Consider the following 16,363-nt stretch of genomic DNA (forward strand, 5'->3'; position numbering starts at 1 on the left):
ATTTTTATTGCGCTCGTTGTTCTCGGACTATGTCAAGTATATGCAACCAAGATAAAGGCAGACAAGAATGCACACATGATAGCGGAGCAAAACCAGCTTGAACAACCGCGTACTTGGACCTTTGTGGTCAGTACAATTACCGTCATCTCTTTTCTGCTGTGGATGGTGATGCGATGTCTGTTTCATTGAAGGACTCACCTCGAAGGAGCCATTAGTATGGTGACTTTTAATACTACATAGTAGTATTTTTTTTAGCAAAAAGTAAAAAAAAAATTCTGCATTGATGTCTCGGTAGTTATTATACTACAGATAAAGAGAAGCTGCAAAGGACATGTCCGCGCCTGAGCTTCTTGCCTCCTTCGTCGAACCTTTTCTCCAGTTCGACGTCACCAATCGAGTGCGCAGCCAGTGTCAGCTGACGCAGCAGCTCTTCTAGTCGACGTAGACAGCGAATGATGGTGCCTTCAAACGCGTCCGACATCTTGCAGATCTGCGAGAACTTGGCTCCTTGGCACCAGGCAATGACCACATCCACCAGGTTCGTGTTGAACGCACCCGCATACTCGTCCACGTCGATCGTCATCTTGGCGTCTTGCATCACCTTGGCGATACGCTGCGCCGTCTCACGTAGTTGTCGAACGGGGACCTCCAGACTCTCAGCTTGAGGAGGTTTGTCGCTCTCCTTCTTCTTCTCCGTGTTGATCAAACAGCTCAGCAGCGCCACCGCATCGTTCACCGACAGGTCGTTGAATTGGCCATTGAAGATCATCTCCGTCACCAGCAGCTCGTCCGTCGTCGAGACTTCACACGCCGTACGTCCCTTCCGTTGGATAACTCCTTCTTTATCCACAAACTCCAGTCTCCTCAACACTCGTCGACGACGACGCAAGTCATCACGCAGCACCAGCGACTTGGACTCCTTGATCTTGCGCTCCAATTCGCGCATCTTGGCTTCACTTTCCATCTTCAAATTGTACAATGCAAAGCGCGCTTCCTTGTCCGCTGCATTGTGGAACGGCGAGCTCTTGAGTTGCTTCTCTGCGTCCACAGTCTTCTCAATCACACGCAAGAATTGTTCGTCCTGAATGTCCAAATCTTCACGAGGATCCAGAAGCGGGACACCCTGAGGGAATCGACGTAGCACTTCCTTGACCGACTTGCCCACTGCTTGACGACTCTCAAGAGTACGCAAGTCCTTGGGGATGTACACACGTAGAGACGAGATGAGGTCCAGCATCTCCAATGGGACAGGGCAGATCTTCATCTCGTAAGTCGCACTAGTCGACAGTCCCATCATGTTCTCAGGTGCGGGGGTCGGTAGCTCGGCGACGGTGCTGCCATTCGTGGCGTCATTGCTCGTGACGTTGCTGTTGTTCAGACAGTTCAACAGCACGTGCACTACCGTGTCTGGAGTGGCACAAGTCGAGTCACTGGCGTTCTTGGTCGTGAAGTTGACAATCACACCCCAATCCCACTTGGGTTTACTGGTGCCGTCGTCGCTGTCAGGACTGTAGAGCTTCACCAAGCGCCCTCCATTAAGGAACCGAGTCACGTGGTCCGGTTTGTTGCGGATGGCCAGAAATTCCTCTTTGAGCCGCACCAGAGACCTCGACAAGTAGTAGTACTGCGCCACTTCTTCTTCGTTCTTGATCACGATCTGGTCCTTCTCTTCTTTCGCACGTTCCAGCGCTTCTTCAAGAGCAGGGGCGGCCTGTTCGTTCTGGAATTGATGGAAAGACTGCTTGATCATGTATTCCGGGTCGGCATCTTCCACTCGCATCAAGTTCAGCAGCATATTGTAGCCAAGATGGAACGTACTGAACAGCGGATCTGCTTGACCGTAGAGGATTCCTTTGGCCACTTGCGGTTCCATCTGCTCACTCAGCATTTGGATGACGATACCACGCGCATCAAGCGAGCGACGACCGGCACGTCCAGACATCTGAATGTACTCGCCAGCAGTGATCCAACGGAAGTCCTTGCCGTCATATTTCCGGCAGTTTGTGAACACTACGGTCTTTGCAGGCATATTCAACCCCATAGAGAACGTCTCGGTAGCAAACAGACACTTCAGTAGCCCTTCACCAAAGAGAATCTCGATCACTTCCTTCAGAATCGGCAGTAAACCACCGTGATGGATACCGATACCACGACGCAGTAGCGGTAGAATGGAATCTACTTGTGGTAGAGCACGATCGTCGTCTGATAGCGAGTCCATAGCGTTCTTAAAGAGCTGATCCACCGACTGTTTCTCCTCTTCAGTATTGAAATCCAGCTTGGACATGAGCAACGCGTACGCCTCACACTCCCGTTTACTGAACGAGAAGATAATCACCGGGTCATATTGACGCTCCATGATGAGTTTGACGATACGGAACACGTCGGTGCCCACTTTCTTCTTGGGATTGCTCTTCTGCGCTTTACGTCGCTTCGTGTTACTCCCGTAGGACGCCAATTCTGCAGCTGCGTCATCGGTAGACGCTGACAACGTCGCAATGGCCTTTTGGAAGTTATCTTCGCGGAATTTGCCCTTCTCGTCGACGACCAAGTGGAGGCCACTACCTCCAGCGGGGAAGAGGTAGTGCTGCAAAGGGGTAGGACGGTAGTCTGTGTACACAACGTGACACGGTTGGTGGTGGATGTGACAGATCCAGCCAGCGAACTCCTTGGAGTTGGGGATAGTAGCCGATAGAAACACAAACCGGACTTTGTGTGGCAGTAGAATGATACTCTCCTCCCATACAACACCGCGTTCCTTGTCTCTCATGTAGTGGATCTCATCGTAAATAACCCACGCCACTTCTCGCATGACCTCGGAGCCTCGATACAACATGCTTCGTAGAATCTCCGTCGTCATGATCAGACACGTGGCGGATGGGTTAATTGTGATATCACCCGTCATAAGACCCACATCTCCGAACTCTTCTTCTAAGTCGCGGTACTTTTGGTTACTTAGAGCTTTAATTGGGGACGTGTAGATGACGCGCTGTTTGTCTCGAAGACTTTTGGCAATTGCGTACTCGGCCACAGCTGTTTTACCGGCTGACGTGTGGGCAGAGACCAATACGGACTCTCCAGACTCAATATAGTCCACAGCCTGCTGCTGGAATGGGTCTAGAGTGAATGGGTACGTCTTGGCAGGGTTCTTGGCTGCTGCGCCGGCTGTGGGTTGAGCGTCGTAGTCTGGCGGATACACTGAGAACGAGATGAGGTTCTTCTGCTGCGTGCCGGTGGACACAACGTTTGCAGAGTGTTTGTCGTTGCCTTCGATGGGCGTTGCGTCGATGCGCTTGCCCTCCACGACCTTGAGAGTGGTGGAGGCTAGACGACCGTCATTCTGCTGCTTCTTAGCAGGCGGAGACAACGCCTTGTCGTCATTCGGAGAGGCAACGGGAGCTTCTTTGCGCTTGCTAGAAGTGGAAGAAGCGGCGGCTTGTTCCTCGGCTGTCAGCGTCGCGGACGAGTCGTCGAACGCGCCGAACAAGTCCAGGTCCTCATCCATTGTTGTTGAAAAATGGCTGGAGGTGACAAAATGGTACAAAATAAAAGGTGGACCACATTTATCTAAGTGATCAAGTTGTGAGATCGGAATCAACACGTATACAGATACACGTATACCTCATCCTCATATGGATTGGCCACTCATTTCTAAGATCAAATCGACGAATGGCGTTAGTGCACCCTTAACTACAACAACACGACAGGCTTGGAGCACCTTTAAGCCACTTATGCGCCCTTAACTGCAAGCGTTAGGGCGCCCTAAAGCCTCGGGCGCAAATAACCGTATTTTAAAAAAATTGATGCGAAGTATTGTCAGTTTCATTCGAATTTGTGAGAATAGCCTGAATCGAATCGTTTAGGCGAATCGATTTCGAATCGATTCGTGCTATTTTTAGCCAGTCAGAAGGCTCCAAACGCCCGCCACTCATACCGGCAATGGCAAGCATACAGCAGGCAGTCAATGGGCGTCACGCGTCCAGAAACACCATCATGCACGCCCTGTACGGCTACTTCTACCTGGGCTTGTCGAAACACCGGCTGGCAACGATCTACCACAAGCACATTAACACCATCTCGAACTGGATTCAACGCTTCGAGGCTGACAACGACTACGAGCGCCGCGCTACAAAGCAGACCGGTCGGCTCACAGCAGAACAGCGGGAGTGGTTGCTAGACTTCTACACGATGCACCCGGTTGCATTTCTCGATGAAGCGAAGGCTGCGTTTGAGCAACAGTTCGCACGCTTCATTTCGATCTCAACGGTGTGGAGGGCCTTACATCAGCATGGGCTCACATGGAAGGTTCTCGAACGACGTGCGATGAACATCAAGATCAACGATATTGTGCGCTTCACGCTGGAGCTGAGCACGATTAAGTGGTGTCAAATGAACATTCAGTTCCTCGACGAAGTCAGCTTTGACAACAGGGGCATGCTGCGTTCGCGAGGCTACTGTTTGAAAGGAAAGAAGCTCGCGTTTCGTGGAGAGTTTAATAGGAAAGCTCGGGTTTCCTTGCTGTGTTTCTTATCTGTGGATGGGCTCGTGGAAACATTTCACACGGATGGAACGTTTGACCGATCTAAGTTTATTGAGTGCTGCCGTGCACATGCGCATTCGGAAAAGACTGTACACCAGTATCCAGGAAGCGGCTCCGTGTGGATTATGGATGGTGCCAAGATCCATTGTCACCCCGACATCGTCTACTATCTGCGGTCACTGGGGATCATTCCCATTTTTCTTCCGGCGTATTGTCCATTTTACAATCCGATCGAGTATCTATTTGGCTTGATCAAGAAAGCATTCAAGCGGCAGTACGTCGAAGGGTCCAAGCAAAGTCAAGCTGTACTCATTGCAAATGTACTTCAGCAGTTCCAAGATTTCGACATGACGAATATTTTTGAGCACTGTGGGTGGAGTCTGACCGGCGAGTTTGACCCGACCTCGGCCCTGGGGGATGAGTACGTGAACATATCGCGAGCTGGGCAATTTGGCGTGGACGAATTGCTGGAGTTCTCCGAGCGCGGAGATCCTGATGATGACAATACGTGCTCAAGTGATGACTTCTAAGTTAGTGTTCTGGGAAATGCGTGCTTATTTGGGGTTTGAGTTTAGTGGTACTTGAAAGCAAGAGTCACTCATGGTCGATGTCCTCCTGATTTGGAATGGCGGCTAACACGGACGAGACCTCCGTACTATCTGGTTGTATAACCACGTCCTCACCCATGGCCTCGATAACATCCAAATGGTTCTCCAGCATTTGGTTCATGGAAACGATGGCAGTCTGCAGCACTTGAACTGTTTGCTCGAAGTGCTGAATCTTTGTCTGCATGCCCTGTACGACTTTCTTTGCCATCTTTACGCTGCGCTGCACACGCTGTAAGTGCTGTTCGCTTGAATTTGACGCAGGCCTGAACTGCGTCACTAGATTTGGTGGCGGGCCCTTGGCAATTTCTCGCTCGTGCTGAGGCCTGGGTTTCTTGAGAACGAGTGCGGCCCACAGGCGCCACGACATATCTTGTGCACTAAACGTAGCACCCCATTTCTCCTTCAGAGTAGTGATCATGCGTTGATGGAGCTCTTCTGTTGCAGCACCCCCACGATCGATAGCAGCCGGACCGATGCACTGATCTTCAAAGTCTGCAAACTGGCCAACGGTGGATATCTCATTACCGTACTTGTAAACAGAGAGAATGGCGGGTTCCTCCTTGTGTTTCCGCAAATATTTACGATCTTTAGCACTTGTCCACGGGTTCAGCACCTTGCCGTTCATCTTCAAAGAAGTGTACTTCTCAAACATCACAATTGCTGGTTCATGCTCATCAACCGTCCAGACTGGAGGTGCCCCAGTCGGAATAGCTAGTGGCTTTAACTCGCGCTGGATGATGCCCCAAAGCATGTTTTTCACCTCATCCCATGTGTCACTTTGAACCGCGTGTGTGCCCATCCGCAATCCCGATGTCAGACGCTGATTGACAGTGTTCTTCAACCGTACATCGATTGAGAGCTCGATCAACGGATCGTGCGAAGAAAGCGTCTCACGCTGCTGCTCAAGACGCGGGCTTCGCCTCTGGTAGGGTGAGGAACCCATCTCACGCTGATGTTGAAGATGGGGGCTTCGCCTCTGGTACGACGAGGACGCCACCTCTTGCTGTTGTTGAAGACACGGACTACGCCTCTGGTACGGTGAGGGGCGTGGACTCGGACCTAGAGCTACTCGCTCATGACTGGGATTGCTGTCGTCGAGCAATACCCGTCGAGGAGAGCTGCGCCGGACCGGGGTTGTCAGGCTCACTGCCGAAGAAATACAAAGTGATGCAGGTAAACTCTGATTGATTAATAATGACAGCAAATCGATTCGAAAAACGCCATTTTTTCCTCCTGGTTCTACAAATTATAGCGGAAACGACAATATCACCATAAGCGTTATTGTCAATCTTGTCCGAGATGAAGAAACGCATTAGCACATAGGAAGAAGAAGATGAAAAGCACAAGTAGGAAACGGAAAGTGATATATATATTGTTTAACAAAACCACGAATGGCTACAAGATTATTGTGGAAGCAGCATCTTACTAACCTCTTGGTCCGTCTTCTGCTTTTCCGTCAATTTTTTCTCACTGTGTGGCACCAGCTTCGTCGTGCACAGCAGCAACCAGGCTAGTCTTAAGCGGCATCACGCTTACATAAGCTTCTGTCACCCGATAATTTGCAAATCGATGGGTGTTGCGCAAGTGTGCGTACACAATACCCAGGACCATTACTCCACAGCTTTTTAAATCAGGTTGTGAGGGCTTGTCTATCCACTTCGCGATAATTTCCTTAGGAAAAAGCTCTTTTGCACCGCAGGCACTGTGCCATTTCTCTAGTTATGGCAGCAAATGAAATTACTATCATCTTCCAGCTCTTTTCAGTAGCACTCCTGGTGTAGCGGCTCATAGAAATACACCTTCAGTACATGTATTGTCGGAAACTGTTGTCGTGGAGGGGAATCGGAAAGTGAATTGATGAATTAGACTGAGTGCACTATGTTGAGCTAGAGGAGCGTATACGTTAACAGAAACGCGATCTCCACAATAATGACCCCCCCAGTGGTTCAAACTTAAATTTATGGGCATAACCACAAAAGGTGTCTCTGATAACCGCTGTCTTGGTGGTTCAGGCCACCCAATAGCCAATGTCAACGAAGAAAATGCGATGCAGCCGTCCACACTTTCTGCAATCGTTCTGATTCCGAAATCAATCACGGCGTCGTTCAGCAATCCGTTGCGTAGAACTCCAGAGACAACGTCAAAAAATACGATGACCGTCGTGTTGATTCTGCATTTGTGACAGATTTCGTCATGAAAGTGGCGCGTCTATTCAAAGACACGTGAGAAGGGAATTCTTCGTAGTAGTGTAACTTTACCTATCTCGTGGAGTATGGCTTCTAGCGCCTCACTTGAATCGCTTAGATAGTCGAAGTGTCTTCGTCACTGCCATCGCTACCAGTAGAAGAACAAACGTCCAGCACAGTGACCCTCGCTCTCGCCATCTTTAGCACTGGCGCCTGTGCCAGTGCTTAAGAACTCACGTGGATTATTAAATGATCACAGCAAAACCACTGGCTATCAGACTCGGAATTATCTGAGAGTAACGGTACTTGATGGTAATTTATTTGGGAATATATTTCTCGTGGAATTTCTCACGAAACCTAAACTTTGTGAAAATATTGTTAGGGCGCCGAGCACCCTTATCGGTACTTTTTTATATAAAAAGTTAAGGGTGCACTAACGACTACGCAAATCGACGGTAGCGTACTGCAAGCTGTGCGCTGCCCGCTAGTATGACCCACTCCCTGCCACAAACGGTGGCAGCTGCCGCAGCGATTAAACATATTATGTAGGAGCATCAGTCAACGGTGTGTAGTAGCGAGAAGTGGGCCAATTCGGCAAAGAGGTCTTCCAGTTCGGCTAGCACCTCAATCAAGCAGCACCAGCCGCGAGAAAGTGGCCACACTCGTTGCGTCCCCGTTTTGAGCAATGATGTCACCCTCGCCAGGGCGGAAGTGGTGCCGCCACCCGGAAGGACACAATTAGCTTATTTGGACGAGTACCTAAGAAAATATATGGCTAACACGTACCAGGTAATGAACGCGGTGCTCTGGTTTGATTTAAAAGCCTCATTTTCATGAACGTTATGTACATTGAGCTTCCGCGCTCACACACAAACAAAAAGGTGGCGGTGAGAGCAAGAAAAGCTAAATTGCAGTGACTAAGACGCTGTAGTGCAAAACGACTGGGGTTCTGCCTCGACTACAGCATTGGAAAAATCAAGAGAAACAATGCCGCTTGGACAAGCATTAGTTGCATTCTTATCGACAAGGACTTTGGAGAGATTAACGCTTTGAAAAGGGCATTTCCAGACGCAACCCTACCGTTGTGCCAGCTTCACGTGTTAAAATAGCTACGGGAGCAAGTTACGTCTGAGGATTGTGGATTTACGGATTGCTAGAAACAGCAGATGAGCAGCCTGATGAAACGTTTGGTGTACGCCAGGATGGATGTCGTTTTGGAAAGTTTCGCACTTACATGAGCTAATAAAGCAGATTAAGCGGCACCTTGGAATGCAGTGAATCTACAAATGCACCAAATATCCATCTTGGTGGGTGGGGCGCCGAAGCACTTGAGATGGGGGCTCGAGAGATCGAGTTGGGTACTGGTAACGGCGAAGTGGGTTCTGTAAGGGAAGAGCTGGGAGTCGTGGTGAATTACGATGACCCGATGTGTCACCAACTACAGTTTTAACGGATACTTGTCAAAGGACTGGGATAGCTTCCGTATTTTGAGATGCGCGTTTGAGAAGCACAGCTCCTTTACGCGTGGAAACAACATCAACAAAAGAAACGAGGCTTTGTGGACGCAGTATAAGATCTGCCACGCGGTTGCAAACGCAGTGAACAAATTGATTTAGACACCTTTAGGGGTAAACTTCAGTAAAGTCAATTCAAGTGATGACGACGTACTCGACGAGCGTCACAGCGAATATTATAAGACGAAATAGATTAATCCTGTTCGTGTTTGCTCATGGCGTCATGACAACTGCCGCGTCGACACATCTTATTTATTACGGACGCTCTAATTATGAAGAGTGTCATTCCTACTCAGCTTATGAACCCACGTTGGCTTATGTCGTCACTACGTACCGCTTCCGAGTCGGAAGCGGTAGGTCGATAGCTCCGACCTACCGCAGAGGTGTCTCGCGTATTGAAAGGGTCGATTCCACTCTGGGATGGGAGTCAAAAGTTTCAAGAGGGAAATCTGTGGCGGCTTCGATAAGTGAACATCTGAGTGGCCTGGGTATGCTGGAGGATAGGTCTGCTATAGAATCTCTACGCAAAGTTGCTACTATTATAACAGGGAGAGAGCAATATAATTACTAAGCTAGCTGAAAAAAAACAATCTACAGAGTCGACAAGAGATAATGCTATGATACGAATGAAGCGGCAGCGACTGTAACCGATCTTTCTAAAGACACGGTATGTCACGTCACGTTTTATGATATGCAATTGAGATCGCATGGGGGAGAAACGCTTAGCGCTCAACGGATGGAGATGAAGATGTTTGGTGCACAACCCAACGTCAAAGTAATCAACCCCTGCATATCTAGGCGCCACCCATGGACAAATCACGATTACAGCTCCCATTTACACACCGATCGGACCGACGCCACGAAGGAGATAATGGTGTTTTGCCCGCTTAGCTCAGAAACAATAGCTGATGCGCTTTTTGATGGACCGTGAGAAAGCAGAGTTCACATCTACGACTCTATGACTTCGTCATCCATATCCAGTGCCCGTGCAGTGACGCAGTCTTTGACGCCGATTCTATCATAAGAATTTCAACCCAAGTCTCGTCTAGCACCCCATGGCACCCGCTTAGGCGCTCAGACATATAGCTATAATAGTGGCTTTTATGTCCTATTGGCTTTCAAGAGGTTTTGCGGATCTAACCCACTAGACCACTTCGATAAAAGAACGCTGTAGTACATGCGATACCGCTAGCTACGCATGTGTTTGAAAGGATAAGAAACCAGCAAATAATCAATCAATTGTTTTTGCTTCTGAGCAACGTTTATATTGTTAGTCATGTCCGCTAGACATTGAAGTATTTAAATTGCTTGCTGTCGCTCGCTCACCTCTGAGCCATCTAGCTATGCGGATCAGACGTACAGTGGCTATGGTGACTCGATCGAGTTGGGTGCTAGGTGGGTGCGGGTTAGGATCTTTTAACAGTGGGGATATATTGGTGCGACTGGGCATCGGTTCCCCGTCTCTATAATCTCAGTTGAGTGCAGCAACGGTGTTGCAGCTTTTTCGCACTTTTTATTGACTGAAATGATTGTTACTTAGGGTGTGTTTTGTAAATTAGTATTATCAATTCCTCTACATTAGATATAGTTGAACCTTTCCATACTACTCGCGCCGGGGGACCACTTTTTATTACAATCTTAAATTTTCACTACCCACAGATGCACCAATTTTAAGGTACCTGTTGAGCTGGGCTCACCGATCAGTGCGGCTCGCAATCGCGGTCCAGGATATTCACATTGCACTGCTCAATGGCCCTATTTAGCAAATTTGTAGCCTGAAACCTGGAATAAAAGCTCCAAGCAGCTCTTTTTCGCGGCTCTCCACCAAATTCATAAGGTACTGTGACAAATTAAAATCGCACATTTAGCTGATAGACTTAAGAAGGCTTTAGCTACCGCTTCCCATTCATCAATTCGCGATGTTCTTCGTGAACTTAGTGCGAACTAAGTCACTCCGCCTAAAGCGCTCCTGCTCCTACCTGCACCCCCTCTCAGTATACGTGCCGACCTTCACAGCGTTGGGAACATCTAAACTCGCGCTGGTGGTGTGAAGATCACAACGTCGGAGAGGACACTGGAAGCCCGCCGACCATAAGGGGTTTACCTCCACTCTGCGTGAAAGCTCGTTCAGCGCCATCGGCAGTCTGCCAGGATACATCCCTGTCCAAGCTTGCCGTACACCTGTGATCGGGCTACGTCTCAGGCTCGTGCGTCTTCTAAGTGGGCCTACTACCTCATTACAGGCATCAATGGTACGAACGTCGAGCGCTGAGTAGATGATACTGCGTTATTAAACGCTGTTAAAATACGTTCATTATACATGCCCGTCTTTTCGCACACGAACGCCAACGTTGTCTCCTCCGCCCAGTTACGTTTGCGATCTTCAATCAGGACAGGTTGGTCAGAAGCGATTGCGCTTTCGGGATCGCCTGATTGCCCCACTCCGCTGTCCATAACTTTCACAGAGAGGGATTTGATGTGAGGAACACGATTCAATCTTACAAGTTCCAAGTTTCAGGGACCCAAACGTACCCCTGAAACAATGTCATTAAAATGGGGTTATCTTGGAGCAATTTTACAAGTTTCAGGAAAAAATGGAATGCTGAAGGCGTTCTTTCCTGAAACCTTAAAAAATGTCACTAATAACGCCAGATTTCAGGCTCCAAGCGTTTATCGATCAATACGAGCTCATTTTACTAGTCACCAGTGACGCAAAAATGAGTGAGGACGGACGCGCGCTCTACGGCGAAGCGAACCCCGGCTAAACTGAACATTGCCAAAAGTAGATGGCAAAGCTATTCACCTTCGCGGATGCGATGAAAATTCCGTCAAGTGCCGTGCGTGGGCTTCGAGCGATGCCAAATACTTTTAGAAACGAACTTGATAAGATCGTGGACGCAGACAACATATGTCATTGCTGGCGTACTTCGATAGACTTGAATGAAAAAGCCAATGCATATAATTAATAAACTCAAAATAGCTACTTTTTGTATAATGTATCACTAGCTGGCAAGTGGAAAAAATTGACTTGATTTTGTACCCTTCTAGCCCTGCTATATAAAGGGCATCACTAAATGGGATATAGCTACGGAGAGGATCATTCGACCTCGTCTACATTCGAGGAATAAAATTAAGAGAACAAATGCGACTTGCTGTAAAAAGCATGGCACCTGCTAAATCGTTAGCAGTATGCAATGAGGACAAAAAATAGAATTAAATACCACTCTGGCCCTCTCAAGAATCGACAATTTGATTTAACCTCATTGTAATGTGGCCCGCATTTGGCTTTTTAATTGGACAAAAATTGGCCTTTTTTTCATATGATTGGCCACAAGTTTCGGGTATTCTATGTGGCATCGAAATTAGCAAAAAAAAACTCTATACGCGGGTCAGTCAAATGAAGGCCCAAAGTACGCTAGACATATATCACGTATGTCTCCGGAATAAGTAGAAACCACTGCAATAAGTAAGGTTAAAAATTGATGGCACTGCGATAAAAAAACTAATGCTACTCAAAATTCTCGACGCAAATTGAGCCTTTGCATTCACAATATCAGCTGTTATTGGCAATTAATTATATCACGCGAAACAGGTTATCTCAGGATTATTTAGAGGTATGGCAGCTCCCAAACAAAAAATTCTGAAGAATATTATGGCTTGAAACCCAAGCTGTCGATTCTTAAGTGGGCCAGACTGATATTCAAAGGGGTAAAACAGCAGTTAAGTGAAAAGGCAAAGGGCTGCGGAAATCGCTCCACCACCAACAACATTAAAACTTAATTACTTTTCAACATTTTTCATGTTTGTCGCGGAACAGGCCATTTCCCTCGACGGTGAGCAATTTTCTTTAAGTGAGTCCATAACCTTTGCAATGATCATTTGCACCATCGACATCGCCATTACTTTGGGTATCTGTCTACTGGCGTACTGTATGCATAATCTCACGGACCGGTTCAACTGGTTCAAAAATACTAAAACCCACTAAAATGTGAAGCCCTACAGGCAGATCAGCCGGCGCAGCGAGACGTGCTAATAACCGCCGGTGTGGGTTAGATGGAGGTCGCGTCAATAGTAGTCACTGGCATGCGAGGTATTTCAAACTGGTCATTCACGATAGAGTCCAAACGATGTTGAGATGCACTGAGGTTCTCGTTAACAAAAGACGTATTTGTGGTGTAGGGATTTCCAGATTCGACCATACGCCGACCTACTTTAGGTCAAGAATCGGCTCGGTCTGATAACCCAGAGCTTAGGAGCCAAGGATCACGGTAAGTACTCGGCGATCTGTCCGGATATGCTATCCGGACAGCCGCTGAGCTCAACGGTCGCCGGAACTCAGCTGAAGGGTCGGTAGAGATCCGAAACGACTACATTTCATTAGATATTTGTATGAGAAGCATAGGATTAAAAAGGGGGAGCCGAAAGGGCTCCCAGAAGATAACAGAGCAGAATTTTCCTAGTCCAAGACACGTGTACACTTTTCCGGTAAGTCCCTGCATAGGGCTGGATTATGCCTGCCGTCAATACTCGAGAGGCATAGCTTGTAGGGTATTGACTGGTAGCGCCAAGAGATTAGGTCGGTCCGGGTAGGACAAAGTCTCGCTACGCGCGAAAGAAAGTCCCGCATACTCAGCGAGCCGGTACGTCGGATAGCCCGAGTGCCCGTAACACTTCTAGCTGAGCTGCCTCTGCGCTCGAGTGACCTGTAAAAGCGCTCGCGCGCCGTCGTCCATCCTTTGGTGGAGGGCACAGGGTTGTGAACGAGCTCAGCCGAACCAAACTCGGCGGAGCCTCGGAAGTGATCTGACTTGGTTAGTCGGAACCGGGTGGAAGCGAGCCACTCGTCTGTTCCGGAAGGGCCGGACCGCGAGGGGACCACCCTCTGCGCAGGCCATACAAACCGCCGACCTAACTCGGCGATTCGTTGTGGTTTGTGTAAGGAATCCACATCTGACGATATTTGTGTGTTCTACTACACCACAACTGGTGCCGCGACCCGGGAACAGGAGTGTGTGCTTGTTTTTCTAGGTGTCAGCTAACCAAGTTAAGAGGAAGAGAAGAGAAAGAGAAGAGTGAAGATGGTCAAGGGATCAGCAACTCCGAGCGACGGAAGCCCAGTGACGGCTGGAGGATCGCCTCTCGCGGGGTCGGACCCGGCGGATCAACGACTCATCGCCATGACGATGGAGGTGGGACGAACCGTCCAGTTCGACGAGGATGGCCAAGACCAGGAGAGCGAGAACGGAGATGCAAGTGAAGGAGAGTATGAAGAGAAGGCCGAGACCGCTGAGCTCGGAGAAACGAAGACTACCGCCGAGCTACTTGGCGAGGTGGAAGAGTTGACGCTGCAGGTGGGACGCATGGGAGCCCCACGCCCTGTCGAGCGCAACTTATCCGCCGAGCTCGACGAAGGTGCGCACGATGAAGAAGATGAAGAAGAACATGGCGTTGCTCAAGGGGACCGTCCGCCCCTTATTCCGAAAGCGACGAGGAACGCCGATACGCCGAGCGCCAATAAAGTGTTGGCTCGACTCGGCGAGGAGATGATAACGAGATCGGAATGGATGATGATGTTCGCGCCTGTAGCGATGGCGCAGGCGAAGTGGCCAATGTTGGGTCCCGAGTTAACTCAGCCGGTGCGTGCAGCCAACATCAACCAGTTGGTGGAAGAAACTGTGTTGCTGTTGAAGGCGATGGGCTATCGGTGCAACAGCCGACCAAACAGCCTCATCCTGTCCGACTGGAGTCTGACCCGTGGCGGAGCCGAACTCTGGCAGTGGAAGAAGAAGCTGAGAGTGGCGTTTGGATTGGAGAAGGCCCCTGGTGGAACGAAGAAGGTGTACAGCCGAGTAGCCGAGTTCAAACCACTCGGCGAGGACCCGAGGCAAGATTCCTTTGCCGAAGACCCCGGAGACGAAGAGACGTGAAGTGTTCCGCGCTACGCAAGGAACTCCGTACTTCGAAGACTCTCACATGCTGACTCCACTGAAGCTAAACCCGACTCAGCGAGCGCCGAGTCGTGGGCAGCGAAATGTAGGTCGTTACCGTGAATTGTATGACGCTGCAGATGAGGCTGAGGCTTACGAGGAGGATGAAGAAGACGACGACGCCTTCGACGTGAGAGGTAACCGTGAAGAAACCGTGAAGGACTACATCCGAAACTTGAGCTTTGACGCGACTGGAGAGGACTCGACGCAGTACCTCGAAGTCCGAACCCACGCCTCGCTCGACAAAATCGCCGAGTTCGAAGGAAAGCGCTACCGCTCTGACGCGTCGCTCCAGTGGCTCAAGCGTTTCATCTACGAGATGAAGAGCACCAGGATGCCCCAACGTGCATGGTGCGAGCCTTTCTCGCTATGCTTGGGACGCCCGGCGAAGAGTTGGTACAGGCAGCTGCCGAAGAAGACTCAGCGACGTTGGAAACTACTCAGCGAGGCGTTCCTGGATTATTATTGCTCACAGTTCGACCAATCCGCCCGCACTCGTTACTACTCGGCGAGACGTAAAGTCAACGAACCGATCTGCGACTTCCTGATCCGACTCAACGGGTATGCTCGGACGGCCCAGATCCAGTACGAGAAGGGTGGCGCCGACGCAGCTGACCATATCGAACACTTCCTGCTGCATTGTGGTGATGACGATGTGATGGATTTGATGTACCCCTTGCAGTTGGAAGACATCAGTAAGGTGGAACAGATAATCAATCGTCGGATCCTCGGCGAGAAGCGCAAGAAGCAACGCGACCGACTCGAGATCGCACGAGGCCGAGATGACAAGCGGAAGGATCAGAGCCGCCGAGATGAGAAGCGAAGTCGCAAGGAAGAAAACCGCGACCGCCGAGTCACTGTCGTTGACGCTGACTCCGACGGAGAGGAACTCATCGATCAGAACCCGCCGAGTCCGTACAACTCCAAAGACGAATGGGATGATGAGGACCAGTCCGGAGGACACGACTCAGCGGAAGACGACGACTACATTGACGCCGGCGTTTCCAATGATAAAGGAAATACACCGGACCGCCGAGAGAACTCGGCGAGAGACCAGAATGGCTCGAACCGAAGCTGGGGAAACTCAGCGAACCGACCTCCGCGACCGTACAACCAACGAGAACAGTCGAACCGTGGAGATGGATCACGCGACAACACCCAACGAGGACCTTGTGCAGCTTGTGGAAGAATGGGGCACTCGGCTCACTACTGTCAACGACGCTGCAAATTCTGCAGACATGTCCATGAAGGCGGCCAGTGCGAGCTGTTTCGTCAATATGAGAAGCTGGCTGCGTTCGTGAAGAACTCTGTCGACAAGTCGCAAGTGCCAGAAGACCTGCAAAACCTTTACGCGCCGAGTGATTTAAACTCGGCGGCCCGCCAACACTGACTGGGTTGGAATATGCCGGGCTGCCACAGTCAGCTGAACCTGCAGTTGAGGCGAACTTCTTGTTTGCCTTCGTAGGCGAAGCAGGACGGCCCGAGGGAAGAAGCGGGGATGGCAATTGGATGTGTGAAATCGACGGAATTG

General features: G+C 49.7%; 1 protein-coding gene across 1 annotated transcript; it reads right to left on the bottom strand.

The window, feature by feature from the left end:
• Positions 1-303: 303 nt before the first annotated feature.
• Positions 304-3,502, bottom strand: PITG_09042 (DEAD/DEAH box RNA helicase, putative; the record flags this gene model as incomplete). The annotated part of the gene is made up of 2 exons (XM_002903017.1): positions 304-341; positions 391-3,502. The coding sequence occupies 2 exons, from the start codon at positions 3,500-3,502 to the stop codon at positions 304-306; spliced, it is 3,150 nt and encodes a 1,049-aa protein (XP_002903063.1).
• Between the last annotated feature and the right edge of the window lie 12,861 nt (positions 3,503-16,363).

The sequence above is a fragment of the Phytophthora infestans genome, genomic scaffold (genome assembly GCF_000142945.1).
Source record: "Phytophthora infestans T30-4 supercont1.16 genomic scaffold, whole genome shotgun sequence".
In the NCBI taxonomy this organism is placed as follows: domain Eukaryota; phylum Oomycota; class Peronosporomycetes; order Peronosporales; family Peronosporaceae; genus Phytophthora; species Phytophthora infestans.